At 36.7% G+C, this 16,080-nt stretch overlaps 1 protein-coding gene across 1 annotated transcript in view; it reads right to left on the reverse strand.

The window, feature by feature from the left end:
• CNTN5 (contactin 5) overlaps positions 1–16,080 on the reverse strand; it is a 1,203,952-nt gene that overhangs the window by 158,348 nt on the left and 1,029,524 nt on the right. Inside the window, exon 15 of the mRNA XM_063430510.1 lies at positions 66–193. Coding sequence (XP_063286580.1) covers positions 66–193 — 128 coding nt within the window. The remainder of the gene's footprint in view (positions 1–65; positions 194–16,080) is intronic.

Raw genomic sequence — 16,080 nt, forward strand, 5'->3', positions numbered from 1 at the left:
ACCAAATTATTTACAAAGTCAATTATCGTGGTTAAAAAGTCAATGTATTACATTTATCAGTTTACCTGCAACAAACACAGATGCTACAATTTCTGCAGAACCAAATATATTCTCGCCAAGGCACGTATATTTTCCTTCATCGTTCTTGGAAGTGTTTAAGATCCGTAAACTTCCATCTGGAAGAACAGCTACCCTGGAAAAAAAGTGTCCATTATTTTAAATGTAAACATTAAAAAGGTATATTTGATCATCCATATACATATATTTATTTTATAATAATACAATTTTCAATTAAACAAACTAGCGCATGTAAGACAATATATACTTTTTTTTTTTTTAAACGATCATCACTAAGTTTACAGTTAACTCATTTGCACCTCTAGTATTTGTTTCTTAGTAGCTCTTTGTTAAAAGATGCATATCTTTATCTTAGTGGGTGTGACAGACTCACGCAGGACAATACAATAGGTAATTATTTATAAAAGAATACTGGATACTGGAACAAAATACTAAACTCTTTTAAACTTCCTATTATATCTCTCTCAAGGCTATTTAAATACGTATTTCATTATGACAGATTTCTGAATATGACTTAAATGCAGGAATTATAAGGATTAAGGATTTTGGTGAAGAAGGGTCGATGTTAACCTTAGTGTGGTACAAGTAGAAGAAAGGTTACATTTTCATCTAAGGGTAGAAATAAATAGATTTGCCCACAAAATAATATAACAAAGTTAGATGTGCACCTACGGCAATGGGCATCTTACAATAGTACAAGGAAAAATAAGGAAATATGTTTATCTATTGCATCACACCTTGCAATAGTATAACATGAGGGGAGCTAAGATGTGTTCATTACATACAGCAGTAAAGGTAGGGACTAAATCACAGTAATACATGGAGAAGAGGGTGAGTGATGTAAACCTTACAGTAATACAAGGTGAGTGATATTCACCTTACAGTAATACAAGGAGGAGGGTGCTTATATGTGCGCCTAACAGTAACAGCAGTACTAAGAGAAAATAGGTTAGATATTCAGCTTACAGTAATATGAGAAGGGTGGTTGGATGTTCACCTTACAATAATATGAGACGGGTGGTTGGGTGTTCCTCTTAGAGTGATATGAGGGGGAGGGTGGTTGGATGTTCACCTTACAATAATATGAGAAGGGTGGTTGGGGGTTCATCTTAGAGTGATATGAGGGGGAGGGTGGTTGGATGTGCACCTTACAGTAATATGAGAAGGGTGGTTGGATGTTCACCTTACAATAATATGAGAAGGGTTGTTGGGTGTTCATCTTAGAGTGATATGAGGAGAAGGGTGGTTGGATGTGCACCTTACAGTAATATGAGAAGGGTGATTGGTTGTTCATCCTACAGTAATATGAGGAGAAGGGTGGTTGGAGTACAGTAATATGAAAAGGGTGGTTGGATGTTCATCTTACAGTAATATGAGAAGGATAGTTGGATGTTCATCTTACAGTAATATAAGAAGGGGGGTTGGATTTTAAACAGTGATATGAAGAGAGTGGTTAAGTGTTCATCTTACAGTAATATGAGGAGGAGCATGGTTAGATGTGCACCTTACAGTAACCGTAGTACAAAGAGGAAATAGGTTAGATATTCACCTACAGAAATAAAAGGATGGTGTTTGGATAGAGGAGTTAGGGTACATATGCACCTTATAAGTGTATAAAGAAGAGATGGTTAGATGACCACCTTACACAATATCAGGATGAGAGAGGTTAGATGTTAATCTTAGAGTAGTATGAGGAGGCAGGTAGATATATTAGCACCTTACAATTACATGAGGAGCAGGGGTTTAGATGTGCTCTGTAGATGTTACTGTCCTGTTATGATTTAATTGTTTATTTTTATTCCACATTTCATGTAAAATGGATAACAGGAACATTTTAGGTATCAAAACATGTTTGTTACAAGATAAAAGTGCAAGATATCTGATTAGCCACAAGAGGAACAACCATACAAAATCATATTTCTGCAGTTTTTCACAATAATATTATTTTGAACCAAAATCCTAATTCTTTAGCATATTCCTAACATTTACCCTCAGTCTTCCGCCCTCGAGTTTCAGAGTGTGATTTGACACTTTTTTGTCTTTAAAGTCTGCTATTCTCCTGTGTTTGGTCTAATTCAGTGACATATCTAGAGGTTTCTAGCACAGCCAGTCAATCCCTTCTCTGTGCCATACTATATACTTTATAGGCAGTTAGGGATTTCCAAGCTTTGTAACATTACTTTTTTTATTATACAAGTACGTGACAAGAAATTTCAACTTCCTCAAAAATATGTACTGAATTTGCTCCCTAAATCATATTTTCATTAAAAAATGTAATGATAAAGAGAAATTAATATGGTTCACTCATTTACTTTTCATTTTCAACAGCTGTATGCATGCTTTAATTTAGTTTTCCATATGTTAGCAATATAAAATAAAGGGGAGAGTGTAAGATTTATAGAATACGTGCAAGCTTTAAAACCCACTGGCATTTTGGAAATCATCAATTGATCACATTCTTTAAGTTGAAATATGTCAATATGTTTATATTTATTTTGAAACATTAGCGTATAAGCCTCAAAGCCTTATATTGACTAAATACATTCCATAAATAGACAGAGTATCTTAAACATATTTTCCCTTTAAATTGGCATCCTAGTATTCAGAAGATAAAAAAGCAGAGACAGCCAGTTATTGGTATACAGCTTAAAAGGGGGTAACCCCTAGTGCAAACTGCAAATAGTGAGAGGGATAGTGTACCAAAAGGGGAGGCTGGGATTTATGACAAATGTACAGGTACACCTAATCAATCGAGATAAAGAGAAATAATAAATGTAATAGTATGAAAAATAAAAAACTTTATTAATGAAAAAAATATATAAAAATTGCCCACTGGAAAATGTAGTGTGTACTGTGTACAAACAATAATGTGGTGAAAAACTAATATAAAGAAGGTGAGAAAAAAAAATCTCTAACGAGTCCTAAATAGGAACATAATTGATCGAGATATATGATCGTTACCACGTGGGTAACTATGATTGTGATAACTGATAGGTATATTTTCCTATAAATGGATCAAAATAACATTGTATCACAGATAGCATGAGTATAAACAGGGCACACGTCTATGCCAAATATATTACTCAATAGATATGTGCCATGAGTAATAGATGCACCATCATCGGTAAAGGTAGTGAGCAATGCAGGGGTGACAATGGGCTGGAAAGATAGCCGTGCTAAACTCCCACCCCGTGCCTTCGAGGGCACCTTAATCTATTCCCATGGTTGTACTGGATACAGAATCTATGGTAAGATCACATAAAGTTAAGTTTGTAAAGTTAAGTTACAAACGATAATGGACAGCGTCCAAAGGACCCCTGATGCCCGCGTTTCATTTTGTTTATGTTTCTGTATTTCAGATTAAGCCTTTATGTTTTCATACTGTATACACTCTATCCAGTGCTGAAGACATTTTCAGTACTATACAATTAAATGGTAATCATTTCTTTAACTAGATGTCCATGTATTTATTCTGGGAAATCTTTGGAAACTGTGTCTAGAAAAATCTTGAGCTATAGAAGACATATTTCTACCAGTTTCACAATTTGTATTAAAAATTGTCATCTGTAAATATGAATTTCAGACTTTTTGGAATATTTCATATTGTTGTACTGTCTCCATTAGATAATTTTTGCTTCAAATCCTTTGCTGATTTCCTTATTGACTGACATCCGGAGCCAGGAGAACTAAATACATGAATTACTTATGGACATATCAAGTCAAGTGTTTTAAACAGAATTTCAGGACAGCTTCTATTTATTTAAAATAGCTTGCTGCTCCTTGACATTTAAATGTTTTGCTTGAATATATATTATTGTATAATTCAAGGTTAAAGTCACTCAAGCTCATAATGTGATTGATTATTTATGTCTTAGTTATTACCTGTCAGGCAAAACTGCCCCAAAAGGAATGGTGAAATAGTTCATGTATGATACGCTTCATTTCTACTGGTAGACATTTCCTTAGGGATTATAAAAGAAATCAGGCCAACAAGTAAAGGTTGTTACTCCTTGTACACCTGCTACATAACAGTGTTGAGGGTTCTGCTGGGAATTGAAAGGAATGTAGTCATTTATTGAATGCTATTTTGACCTTGGTCATCATCAGCCGAAGTCCAAGAGCTTCCAACTTTGTAGAAGACAGAACTGTATGTCAGGAGGGAAGATCTTCAGAGTAATGAGAACAAAAGAGGTATCTAAGACAAGAGTGGCTTCAAAAGAAGCACTTTGACCTATTTTTGTACAAATACAAAAGAAAAAAACAACCTACTTTTAATTCCCATACCTAGAGCTGATAGCCATTACTTCAATGCACTGACACGATTTGAGTGTAATATATTCTGCACTTGGAAAACAGATAGCCTAGATCCATTAATTATTTAAGAAGGTGTCAAATTACCCCTTGTGTACTGTAGCAGTATTCCCTTCAAATAAGACCTCCAGTCACAATACAAGAGGTAATCAGTTTTATTAAATCTTAATTTTGTTAATTATGTAATAATGCTGCACATGTGGAACCAAAAGACTCCTATCAGGCTGTTTGTGATTATTCAATAAAATCACTAATAATAATTACTCTTAATTTAATATAGTATACCACCATGCCAAGCAACTGTCAAATGACTGCCTATACCATTGTAATTATTTTAACTGATTAATGGTTTTAATAGTATAAGACAATCCTTGAGCTCTAAAAGTTAAGCCATCACACCATATTGCTTGTTCTTGGATTGTCCTTGGATTGTCCTTGGATGCACTCAGTTTTGAAGTTTCAGCTTGTATCTCTTTGATGACGTAGTTTGTACGTGTAAGGCTTGTTCTGTCTTTACTTTAGCAACAATTCTCTTATTTGGTCTGTTTGCACTTTCAGCTACCTAATATTGCTTAGAAAATTCACACATTACGACGCTTCTGTTACAGCTGACAGAGTTTACTGATTGCCAAGCAACCTAATATAACTCACCTGTGCAATTCCTTTTTTTAAGTTTCCATAATTTAAATCTCCCACGTACACACAGAGTTTTTAATTTATAATATTCTATCATAATCATCCTATTGAAATAATGACTAATTTAGGAAATGGAAATAATAGGCAAAGAGGTAGGATACTACTTAAGTGCACTTTGTAAAACCGCATACACAAACACACGCACACACACACTTTGGTTTTCTTTTTTATCTCATGCATTAAATCTCCTTTCTCCTTTCTGTAATGTTTCTGTAATGAATCTTGGAATTCTATTGTGCAAGATTGGTAAAATCTCACCTGGACTAGTAATCATGAGAGTAGTAAACAGGGGAAGAGAGAGGTATGATTACTCTTAGTTATTATGGTGTAGTGGTTCAAACATATGAGTTGCTTATGTTCTCCACCGAATTTCCACCCAACAGAACAGTGACTCCCTGTTCTGTTCACTCTCTTCACCTTTCTCCATCACCTCATAGGCAAAGTGAATGCAGTTCTTAAACTTATTCTTATAGTTAAAATTGCTGCTATATAAAACATATTCTTTCTATCACTGTTGACACCTTTCATTTAGTTTTAGAGTGAGACATTTCTTCGGGTTTCTCATCCTATTCCCAAGCTGCTTGCTCTATTGACCTTATTTTTTCTCAATTTTGTTGGCCTTTTTACTCTGGTCCTTCTCAATACTCTGAACTATATCTTCAATTTCCTAGCTGCTGTCTATTTGTCTGCTTGCTTTAACTTGGCTTTAATTATCTAGATGCTTGAAAACCTATGTTTTTCTCCATTCACTTTAATGACCCTTTTTTACCTCTAGATTTGAAATGTGTACAATCTTCCTTGATATCTCTCACAGTCTATTAGTTTACAACGCACCAACTTCTGAGCCATTTCCATTCTCTTTCCAAGCTGTTTGTAGTAGTCCTTCACTACGTAACAAATTATTTTAGTGTACCATTCTCCCTGACCTTTTTCTGAACCAAGCATTTAATTCTCACTCAGCTACTCTACTTGTTTGACCTTCAGAATCAGTCTTCTTTGTGGGATTGAATATTATGTTGTTAACCAATGTTGGCAAATTACCTGAAAGATCATGAGGCAGTACATGCTAAAAAACATTTTTTCCAAGGGAGTAGATCACTCATCCCAATGTTCAATAAGCAATATTATTTGCTGTAAGTGCTTTCCTACGTTCAATGTCTGCTCTAAGACAATTTATTATAGGAATGATTATTCCCAGTAATAACAGCAGAAGGCTTCTCAGTCAGTGCATCTGAAATTAGGACTTGCTCTGCAATGACTGGAGGTCCAAGTTCCACAAAGAAGCTTGAGATGATTAAGTATGTTGCTACACTTCTTGCAAAGACAGAACTTATAAAAAGTGACTTTGAGAAAAGTACAAAAGTGGATCAATTGATTCAAAGACTTAGGATGGTGGCATATTTTTTTGGTGGCATATTTCCAATCGTGTGCTATTTTAATTTTTAATTCAACCTAATAGTGCAATTTACAATTCTCTTCTTACCTGAACAAAGGTAAGGATATCTCACAGACAAAGGCGGTACTAGCACTAAAAACTTCACCACATGATTTTCTCCCAGAGTTCACAGAGGTATGTTCACTATACATTTAGATCTGGTAAGCTGACACTTGCATTGCTAGATCTAACATAAAGATAAATTAATTAAACCACAAGGTTTATTGAAATTCAGTTATTTTAGTCTAAATGTTGAAAGTGTGTTTTTACTGCCTGGATCTCACTTTTTCGTGATTAAGCAATCGTATTCATAACCACAAGCTTTCATATGTTCTACTTGCATGCGGATGATTGTCTCTGCATCTCTAATATAATCATGTAAAAACTATTGAACTTCGCAATGCTTAGAATTAAAATGTAAAATATAGGAAAAAACAATCTTCTATTTATATGATCCCACAAGCAATCACGCGAGCAGATGCACATTTCAATCACAAAATATATCACCTACAACAGTAACTACTGATTAAACATCATAACAAAATTACATAATTTTTATGGCTTGAAATGTAACCAAATCCGAATGCTTGACTCCAAAGTTAACATATACATTACATACTCCTAGTCATTGAAAGAAATATATATATATTTGTATATAAAGGGTTAATCGGAAACGTTGCCAGACCTTTTGGTGATATTATTATCTTGGGTATCTTCAAGGGGTTAATGAGGTCGAATCCTTGTTAACAAATGATGCATCTTTTGTGAAGGACAAACAGCCTTTTAAGTACTAACATTACCATTAACCTTGAAAAATACCAAATAAGCATCAGGTTTTTTTTTTCCATATTATCCCGAAGCATTCATTTGAGACTGTTATGAGTTCAGGATATTTAGAGGTTTTAATTACTTGTTTACATTGTAATATTCATGGGCTCTGGGCAGTCATTCAGATGCATCATTTTTGTGAAAAATGAACTTCATCAGATTATATGGGATTTATCTATAGTATTTAAATGTTCATTTAAAAGTAATTTTGAAGATAAGTCAATTAGCATGCTGTGATGTTGAGTAAATGTAACCCCCATTTAAAAAACCCATTGTGCAGAACAGCCCTAAGTTTAAGGTATAGTAAGCTCTCTCTTTAAATGGGTAATTTGCTAAAGTGAGATTTCAAAGTGAATTCAAAGTGAATTAGATATTTTAGACCAGAGTAGCTAAACATAAAGCATAGTTTACGGAGATAAAGTTTCTTTTTCCCCTACATTGACCTTAAATGTCAAATTCACTTTTGTGACTAGCCGTGTAAAGTGGAGAGTAATCAAAGGCAGGGAAATTAATTGTCTATACGCCTGATATTTACCAGGGTAGGAACATGCATATTGTCCAGTGTAGTATTGCACACCTCCCAACATTTCAAAAGGACAACGAGGGACACATTCAATTTCAGGGTTCTTCAGAAAAATTCTAGGTGACTTACTAATGATAATTTATGCACTATGCACACACTGATTTCTAAATACATGTTTTGAAGTTTAAAGACAACTTTAGGTAGTATTGAGGTGGAGCATTGTTATACACTCAAACACACCAGCGATACAGGGGGTCAGAAGAATAGGAAAGAGGGACAGAAAGATATGGGCAAAAAAAGGGATTGTCCCTCCTAAATAGGAACACGAGGGGTGTATGGTGATTTATCTTGTGTAGTATTAAAAAACAGTGGAGACTGGGGATATATTAGACTGTTGTGGTGGGTGAAATTTGCTTTAGAATGTTTTATGTTCAGTTTTCAATTTTCAGTTCCGTCAACAGATCCCAAAGCCACTTAGTTTGTGGTGTTTACTGCTACTCTGAGCTTTTAAAATTTCTCATGGTCATTTTGGGTCTCTCCACCACAAGAGTTCAACTGTTCAGAAAGTTTATCATATACTTGTCCATGACCAACTGCTTTTTGTAACATTGACATTGCACATGTTTTTTCCATTGGGAATATCATCATACTGCATTATAGTCTGTTACTCAAGGTTTCTGGGGAACCTCACTCATTATTTGAGTTTGGACAGATCACAGACTCTCTTATAAAATGAGGAGATTCCACAGTTTGACAATACTATTTAATCTGTTTACGGGGGAGGAAGGGATTTGGCTGGTTTCTGTTTGAGGTTATCAGAAGATATTAGCAACTCCTCCTTAATGCTGCCCTGCTTTGAGATTTTTTTTATCATGCATTCGTTTGTGGGACAATTCATAAAATCAGGTGGGAATTCTTACAGTGCATTTGTGTACACAAGGATTGAGTAGGTGCCTTGAATCATTAAAAACATGTTTTACCAAGTAAACTGCATAAAACATGTTACTGTGGTGGTTTATTTGTAACAATATGCTTTGACTTATCACTACTGCTGTTTGCTATTTTGTTACAATCTTCCTCTAGATTATCACATATATTCCACTGACAAAGCATGCTAAAGTTGTCTCTGTTTGGAAAGAAGGCTTCATCTTTCCAGCCTTGTGCGTAAGAGCATTTCTGGGAAGCTCCCACCCTACCTGAGTAGCAGTGGCGTACACACAACCCATGGGGCCCCGGTGCGAAAACTGATCCGTGGGCCCCCGCGCGCGCTTACTCTGTGCTGGCTGGGGCCGCAACACATGGCGGCGGGCACCGGGTCGCAGGGCTGCGACCTGTGTGACCGCGGTATGTACGCAAGTGCATGCATAAACACATACACTTAAAGGACCACTACAGACACCCAGATCACATCAGCTCAATGAAGTGGTCTGGGTGCCAGGTCTTTAGTTTTAACCCTGCAGCTGAAAACATAGCCGTTTCAGAGAAACGGCTATGTTTCACTGAGGGTTAATCCAGCCTCTAGCGGCTGTCTCATTGACAGCCGCTAGAGGATTTTCTGCGATTCTCACTGTGAAAATCACAGTGAGAAGACGCTGAACGTCCATAGTAAAGCATTGAATAATCCTTTCTATGGGCGGTTTGAATGCGCGCGTGGCTCTTGCCACGCATGCGCATTCGGAGCTGAGAGGCGGATCGGGGCGGAGAGATTCCCAGCGCCAAGGGAGTCCGGCGCTGGAGAAAGGTAAGTTCTCATGAACAGACGCACACATTTACTGACAGACACACACTCAGTGACAGACATACATACACACTCACTAACAGATGCACACAAACATACTCAGTAACAGACACACACACTAACACACTCTAACACACACACACTCTAAGACTAACACACTAACACACACACTAACACACCCAATCTAACACTAACACACACTCACACTCACAAACACACACTAACATACACTCACACACTAACATACACTCACACACTCACACTATAACACACTCTAACACACTCACACACACTAACACTCACAAACACACACTAACATACAAACACACACTAACATACAAACACACACTAACATACACTCACACTCACAAACATACACTCGCACTCACAAACACACACTCACACTCACAAACACACACTAACATACACTCACACACACTAACACACTCACTAACACACACTCACACACACTAACATACACTCACACACACTAACATACACTCACACTCACAAACACACACTCACACTCACAAACACACACTAACATACACTCACACACACTAACACACTCACTAACACACACTCACACACACTAACATACACTCACACACACTAACATACACTCACACTCACAAACACACACTCACACTCACAAACACATTTTTTTTTAAATCCCCCCAGCCTCCTTACCTGTGGGAGAGCTGAGGGGATTCCTTGGGGTCCAGTGGTGCTGCTGGGCTCCTGGGGGGCCGGTCACCCGGCGGGCAGTCAGGCTGGCCGGTCCTGCGGGCGCGCGAGGGAGCACTGTCTCCTGTGTGCTTCCTCTTCAGCTCCCTCGCGCGCCGCACTGATACCGGAGCCGGAAGATGACGTCATCTTCCGGCTCCGGTATCAGTGCGGTGCGCGAGGGAGCTGAAGAGGAAGCACCTAGGAGACAGTGCTCCCTCGCGCGCCTGCAGGACCGGCCAGCCGGGTGACAGCAGGGCCAGCCTCAGGGGGCCCTGAGGTGGCCGGCTCTTGGGCCCCCCAGGAGAAGAGGCTGGCCCAGTGACATACATACCGGGATCGTAAGGTGGCCGGGCCCCCTGGTGGGCCGGGCCCGGTCGCAGCCGCGACCCCTGCGACACCGGTATGTACGCCACTGCTGAGTAGAATGCTCTCCCCGGCTGTTCCCACCTCCTATAACCTCCGATCCAGTACTAGCACGATATTTAGTCTACCGCAATACAAAAATAAAGTGGCTCGATCCTCATTTTTCTACAGAGCACCGCAATTATGGAATAACCTCAGGGACACAGTCGAATCTTCATTCAATATAAAATCTTTTAAGAGATCTATGGCAATATACCTCAATATAGAATGCACCTGTCTGAATATATTTATTACCTATTATGTGTATATGTGTGTATATATATATATATATATATATTATTTATTATTATTTTATTATTTATATAGCACCAGAAAATTCTGTAGTGCTTTACTATAGCATATTGTATTTTTTTGTAATATTATATTATACCCTATTGAATCAGTGCAGTGTTTGTGGACCCAGGACATACTTGAAAACAAAATAAACCTCAATGTATCCTTCCTGATAAAATATTTCATAAATAAATAAAAATAACATAAACCTGGAGCCATATATTGATGGAGCATTTTATTAAGTGTAAACTATTCTTTTTTAAATTTAACATGTATATTAAACAGTAATGCATAACAATAAAATAAAAATATGCTTAGCTTTTAAGTTCCTTGTAGATGCACTTTTGAGTAGGCCTCAATACTAGACTCCAGACAATATGCTCAATTGAAAGCATCTCATTCTGGTCTCTGGGGTATATTTTTATCCTTTTGTTCAGTGGATCCAAAACCAGTCCTCATGGCACCTATGCCAGTCCAGGATTTAGAGAATACCCAGTTGTGTCTAAGTGTTTTTTTCTAAACACAACTGATTCCTAAATCCTTGACTGTTAGGGGTGCCTTGAGAACTGGTTTGAGAACCACTGCCTTAGTTTATAGATCAGGACTAATCATAAGGTGATTTGGTACTTGATTAGATAGGGGTTCCCGAATTTGGAAATTTGCTTGGCTCCATTCACCATCCATATATGAAGAATGAAGGGGGGGCCCAAATCGGAAACTTTGCAAAGGCCACGTGATATTGTATTCCTTCTTAGCCTGTCCAACAGGAGTTCATGGAACAAGTAGTTTAGTAAGCTAATTTAACTAATCTAAACTAACTTGAAACTATATATATATATATATATATATATATTATCCTACAATAATTTGTGCATTCATAGGACTTATCAAAAAATCTTAAAGCAGTGTATTACATATCAACAGAGAGACAAGCGGTAGATAGATAGATAATTTCAAAATTACTGTTAACATGTTTTTGAGTCTCTTAGAAATGTAATTCTCTGAGCAAGGATATGTTTAGCATTCACTAGATTACAGATTTTTATGTCCTTGAATATGGCATTATGAGTGAATAGTACTCATATTGACATCAGAATGATCAGAGACTGAGATGGTCAAATCAGAATCAAGTTGATGAATCTGAAACTTATTTTCAGTTTTTACATAAAACTTCTCCAAGGTTGAACACTGCAAAACAACATTGAGGTTTAGTCAATGTTTGTTGAATATAGATTTTGTTTCCAATGTTCTCAATTATATTACAGATTTTGCATGAGTATAAGTTTAATAGTAAAAATAGTTTTATCTGAACTATTTTTATGTATTAAATTATTTCACTTTTTGTGCAAAAATATGTTGTAGACATAAATGTCAATAAAAAAATAGCTAATATAGGGCTTGAGTTAATATTTTTGGATACGTTTTTCACATTTTTCAATATTTGTAAAAATATTTTAGTGTTTTGAAAATTTTCACTATATTAATATATTTTTGATATATGGTATAATTGTGGGATATTTTTGGATATTTTTATATTTTGAAAAAAATAATATTAAAAGTTTGTCTGAAAATATTTGAAAAGCTAATCCAAAAATATTAAATCAAGACCAAAATCGTTAGTTTAGTTGAACACTAGAAAGTCTATGTCGTTGTGGTTTTCTTTGATGTGTTATGAAATATCACCTTACATGTTTTTGCATGTAACATGTATTCCTGACTCTCTAGTTTTAAAAAGACAATCTAGCCCCCCTGTTTCCCCCATGCCATCCTTAATATAGAAAAAATCTTACCTTTATTCCAGTCTCCTGCTGCTAGCTCTGCCCTGATTTGCCTGCTTGCCTGACATCATCAGAAGTGTTTATCAAAGCCAATCACAATGTTTTCTCATAGGAAAGCATTGGATTGGCTGATACGGTCAAGGAGGTAGATCAGGGGCAGAGTCATCACAAGCCAAACACAGCCCTGGCAAATCAGCACCTCCTCGTAGAAATGAATGAAATCAATGCATCTCTATGGGGAAAGTTCAGTGTCACCATGCAGAGGGTGGAGACACTGAATGTCAGTCACATTGTGCAGCAGTGCCCCAGGAAACACCTCTAGTATTCATCTAAGGAGTGGCCAGTGAGAATATCCCTAGACTGTAATGTAAACACTGCATGTTTCTTAAAAGCCAGTGTTTACTGCAAAAAGCCTGAAGGGAATAAGTATACTCACCAGAACAAATACAATAAGCTGTAGTTGTTCTAGTGACTATAGTGTCCCTTTAACACACAAGTCAATATTATGAAAGATGTGTTTTGTGTGATAAAAAGATGTTGTACAAAACCCAATACAAAAAAGGGCTCTCCAACTGCAAAATAATCTATTGATTAGTGATATATATGAGCCTAAAAATATAAATTGTCTTAAGAAGATTTAGCTGCACACATTTTAACTGAATGGCTTCCCAAGAGTTCAAAGTGTACCCAATCTATTTGAAGTATCTATGTAGAGGATTTTCTCATTATAAATGATATGCTATAAGGCTCCTTAGGGAAGATGTAAAATAGAAATAGACTTTGAAATTACATGGAGGCATATCCGGTGTTATTCTGTCAAATCTCACTTCTTTTGAGTTCAATTATTCTTAGCAGACAGATTAGTACTTGTAAAAGCCAAAAAAACACCTATATTTTCTAGCAGAGATGTATGTGATTGCATTATTAAATTATTTTTCAAGAAAAATATAGATTTTTTTATAATTGGAGTAGTAATGTATTAGCACCAAGGTGTAGTATGCCTTGATTGCAGGTTAGCTATTATTTGTAATACGAGATTATATGCATTTAAAAAATAATAATAATGTATGTTTTTTTTTACATGGGGAAATAATAGGCTCCTCACAAAAACTCACTTTAGCTCTCCCCAAATTCCCCACCCAACCAGGAGGCTGTGGTTGTTACAGATATTTAAAAGACCACTATAGTGCAGGAAAAAAAACTCGTTTTCCTGGCACTATAGGGTCATTTGGTCCCCCCCACCCTCAGGGCCCCCCTCCTGCTGGGGACATGGCACCCAGACCACTTCATTGAGCTTAAGTGGTCTGGGTGCCTATAGTGGTCCTTTAACAATCTTCCAGCTGGTTACTTAGCCGAGCTTCTTTCCTAGTGTTGGGAATGCGTGTGGACCTGTTGTTCCCTTGTTTTCTGACCTTATGGGATCTTTAATTATCCAGTCTACCTGCCCATTCAAAACATGGGTGGTTGATACAAATTGGTATTTTGTTTTCCAAGGTTCCATAGTATATGTTAGCGTAAATGGTTACTCCAAACTTTTTTCATTAAATCATTTTTTATAATGTAAAATTCCTTATTGGGTATTAATAATTAGGTTCCCCTCCAAATATTTGTGTGCAACCCTATTAAATAAGTTATACCTGTAAAAGTAAAATGAAAAATCTTAGAAAGGCAATCAACACAGTAAAGGAGGAGACTATATTTAAAAAAAAAAAAAAAAAAACTACCACAACAAAAGGACATAGTCTTAATTCAGAGGGGCAAAGGTTTAAAAATAATATCAGAAAGTATTACTTTACTGAGAGGGTAGTGGATGCATGGAATAGCCTTCCAGCTGAAGTGGTAGAGGTTAACACAGTAAAAGAGTTTAAGCATGCGTGGGATAGGCATAAGGCTATCCTAACTATAAGATAAGACTAGGGACTATTGAAAGTATTTAGAAAATTGGGCAGACTAGATGGGCCGAATGGTTCTTATCTGCCGTCACATTCTATGTTTCTATATGTTTATTTGTTTCTAAACATACACACTTATTATATGTGTGTGTGTGTTTGTGTGTTTGTGTGTGTGTGCATATATATATATATACAAAAAAAAATATATATATATATATATATTCGCCAAAAAACTGCCGCTCACCGGTCTTGTAAAAGTCCAAAATTTATTGAGAAATAATTAAAAAAGAGACCAACGTTTCAGTCCCCGTTCGGGACTTTCCTCAGGGTAAAAAACAATAATTATTGTTTTGTTACCCTGAGGAAAGTCCCGAACGGGGACTGAAACGTTGGTCTCTTTTTTAATTATTTCTCAATAAATTTTGGACTTTTACAAGACCGGTGAGCGGCAGTTTTTTGGCGAATATATTTCTATGGGAGTTCATGCCAAGCACCCGGCAAACTGGACACAGAACTAAGCGTGAGTGCGGGGGATTTTCGATTTTTTATATATATATATATATACATACACACACGTATTAGCTATAGATATATAGATGTAGATATATATATATATATATATATATATATATACATACACACACGTATTAGCTATAGATATATAGATGTAGATATATATATATATATATATATATATATATATATACACTGCTCAAAAAAATAAAGGGAACACAAAAATAACACATCCTAGATCTGAATGAATTAAATATTCTTCTGAAATACTTTGTTCTTTACATAGTTGAATGTGCTGACAACAAAATTACACAAAAATAAAAAATGGAAATCTAATTATTCAACCCACGGAGGTCTGGATTTGGAGTCACACTCAAAATTAAAGTGGAAAAACACACTACAGGCGGATCCAACTTTGATGTAATGTCCTTAAAACAAGTCAAAATGAGGCAGAGTAGTGTGTGTGGCCTCCACGTGCCTGTATGACCACCCTACAATGCCTGTGCATGCTCCTGATGAGGTGGCGGATGGTCTCCTGGGGGATCTCCTCCCAGACCTGGACTAAAGCATCTGCCAACTCCTGGACAGTCTGTGGTGCAACGTGACCTTGGTGGATGGAGTGAGACATGATGTCCCAGATGTGCTTAATTGGATTCAGGTCTGGGGAACGGGCGGGTCAGTCCATAGCATCAATGCCTTCGTCTTGCAGGAACTGCTGACATACTCCAGCCATATGAGGTCTAGCATTGTCTTGCATTAGGAGGAACCCAGGGCCAACTACAACAGCATATGGTCTCACAAGGGGTCTGAGGATCTCAACTCAGTACCTAATGGCAGTCAGGCTATGGCGAGCACATGGAGGG

This window comes from Pelobates fuscus, chromosome 1 (genome assembly GCF_036172605.1).
Source record: "Pelobates fuscus isolate aPelFus1 chromosome 1, aPelFus1.pri, whole genome shotgun sequence".
In the NCBI taxonomy this organism is placed as follows: domain Eukaryota; kingdom Metazoa; phylum Chordata; class Amphibia; order Anura; family Pelobatidae; genus Pelobates; species Pelobates fuscus.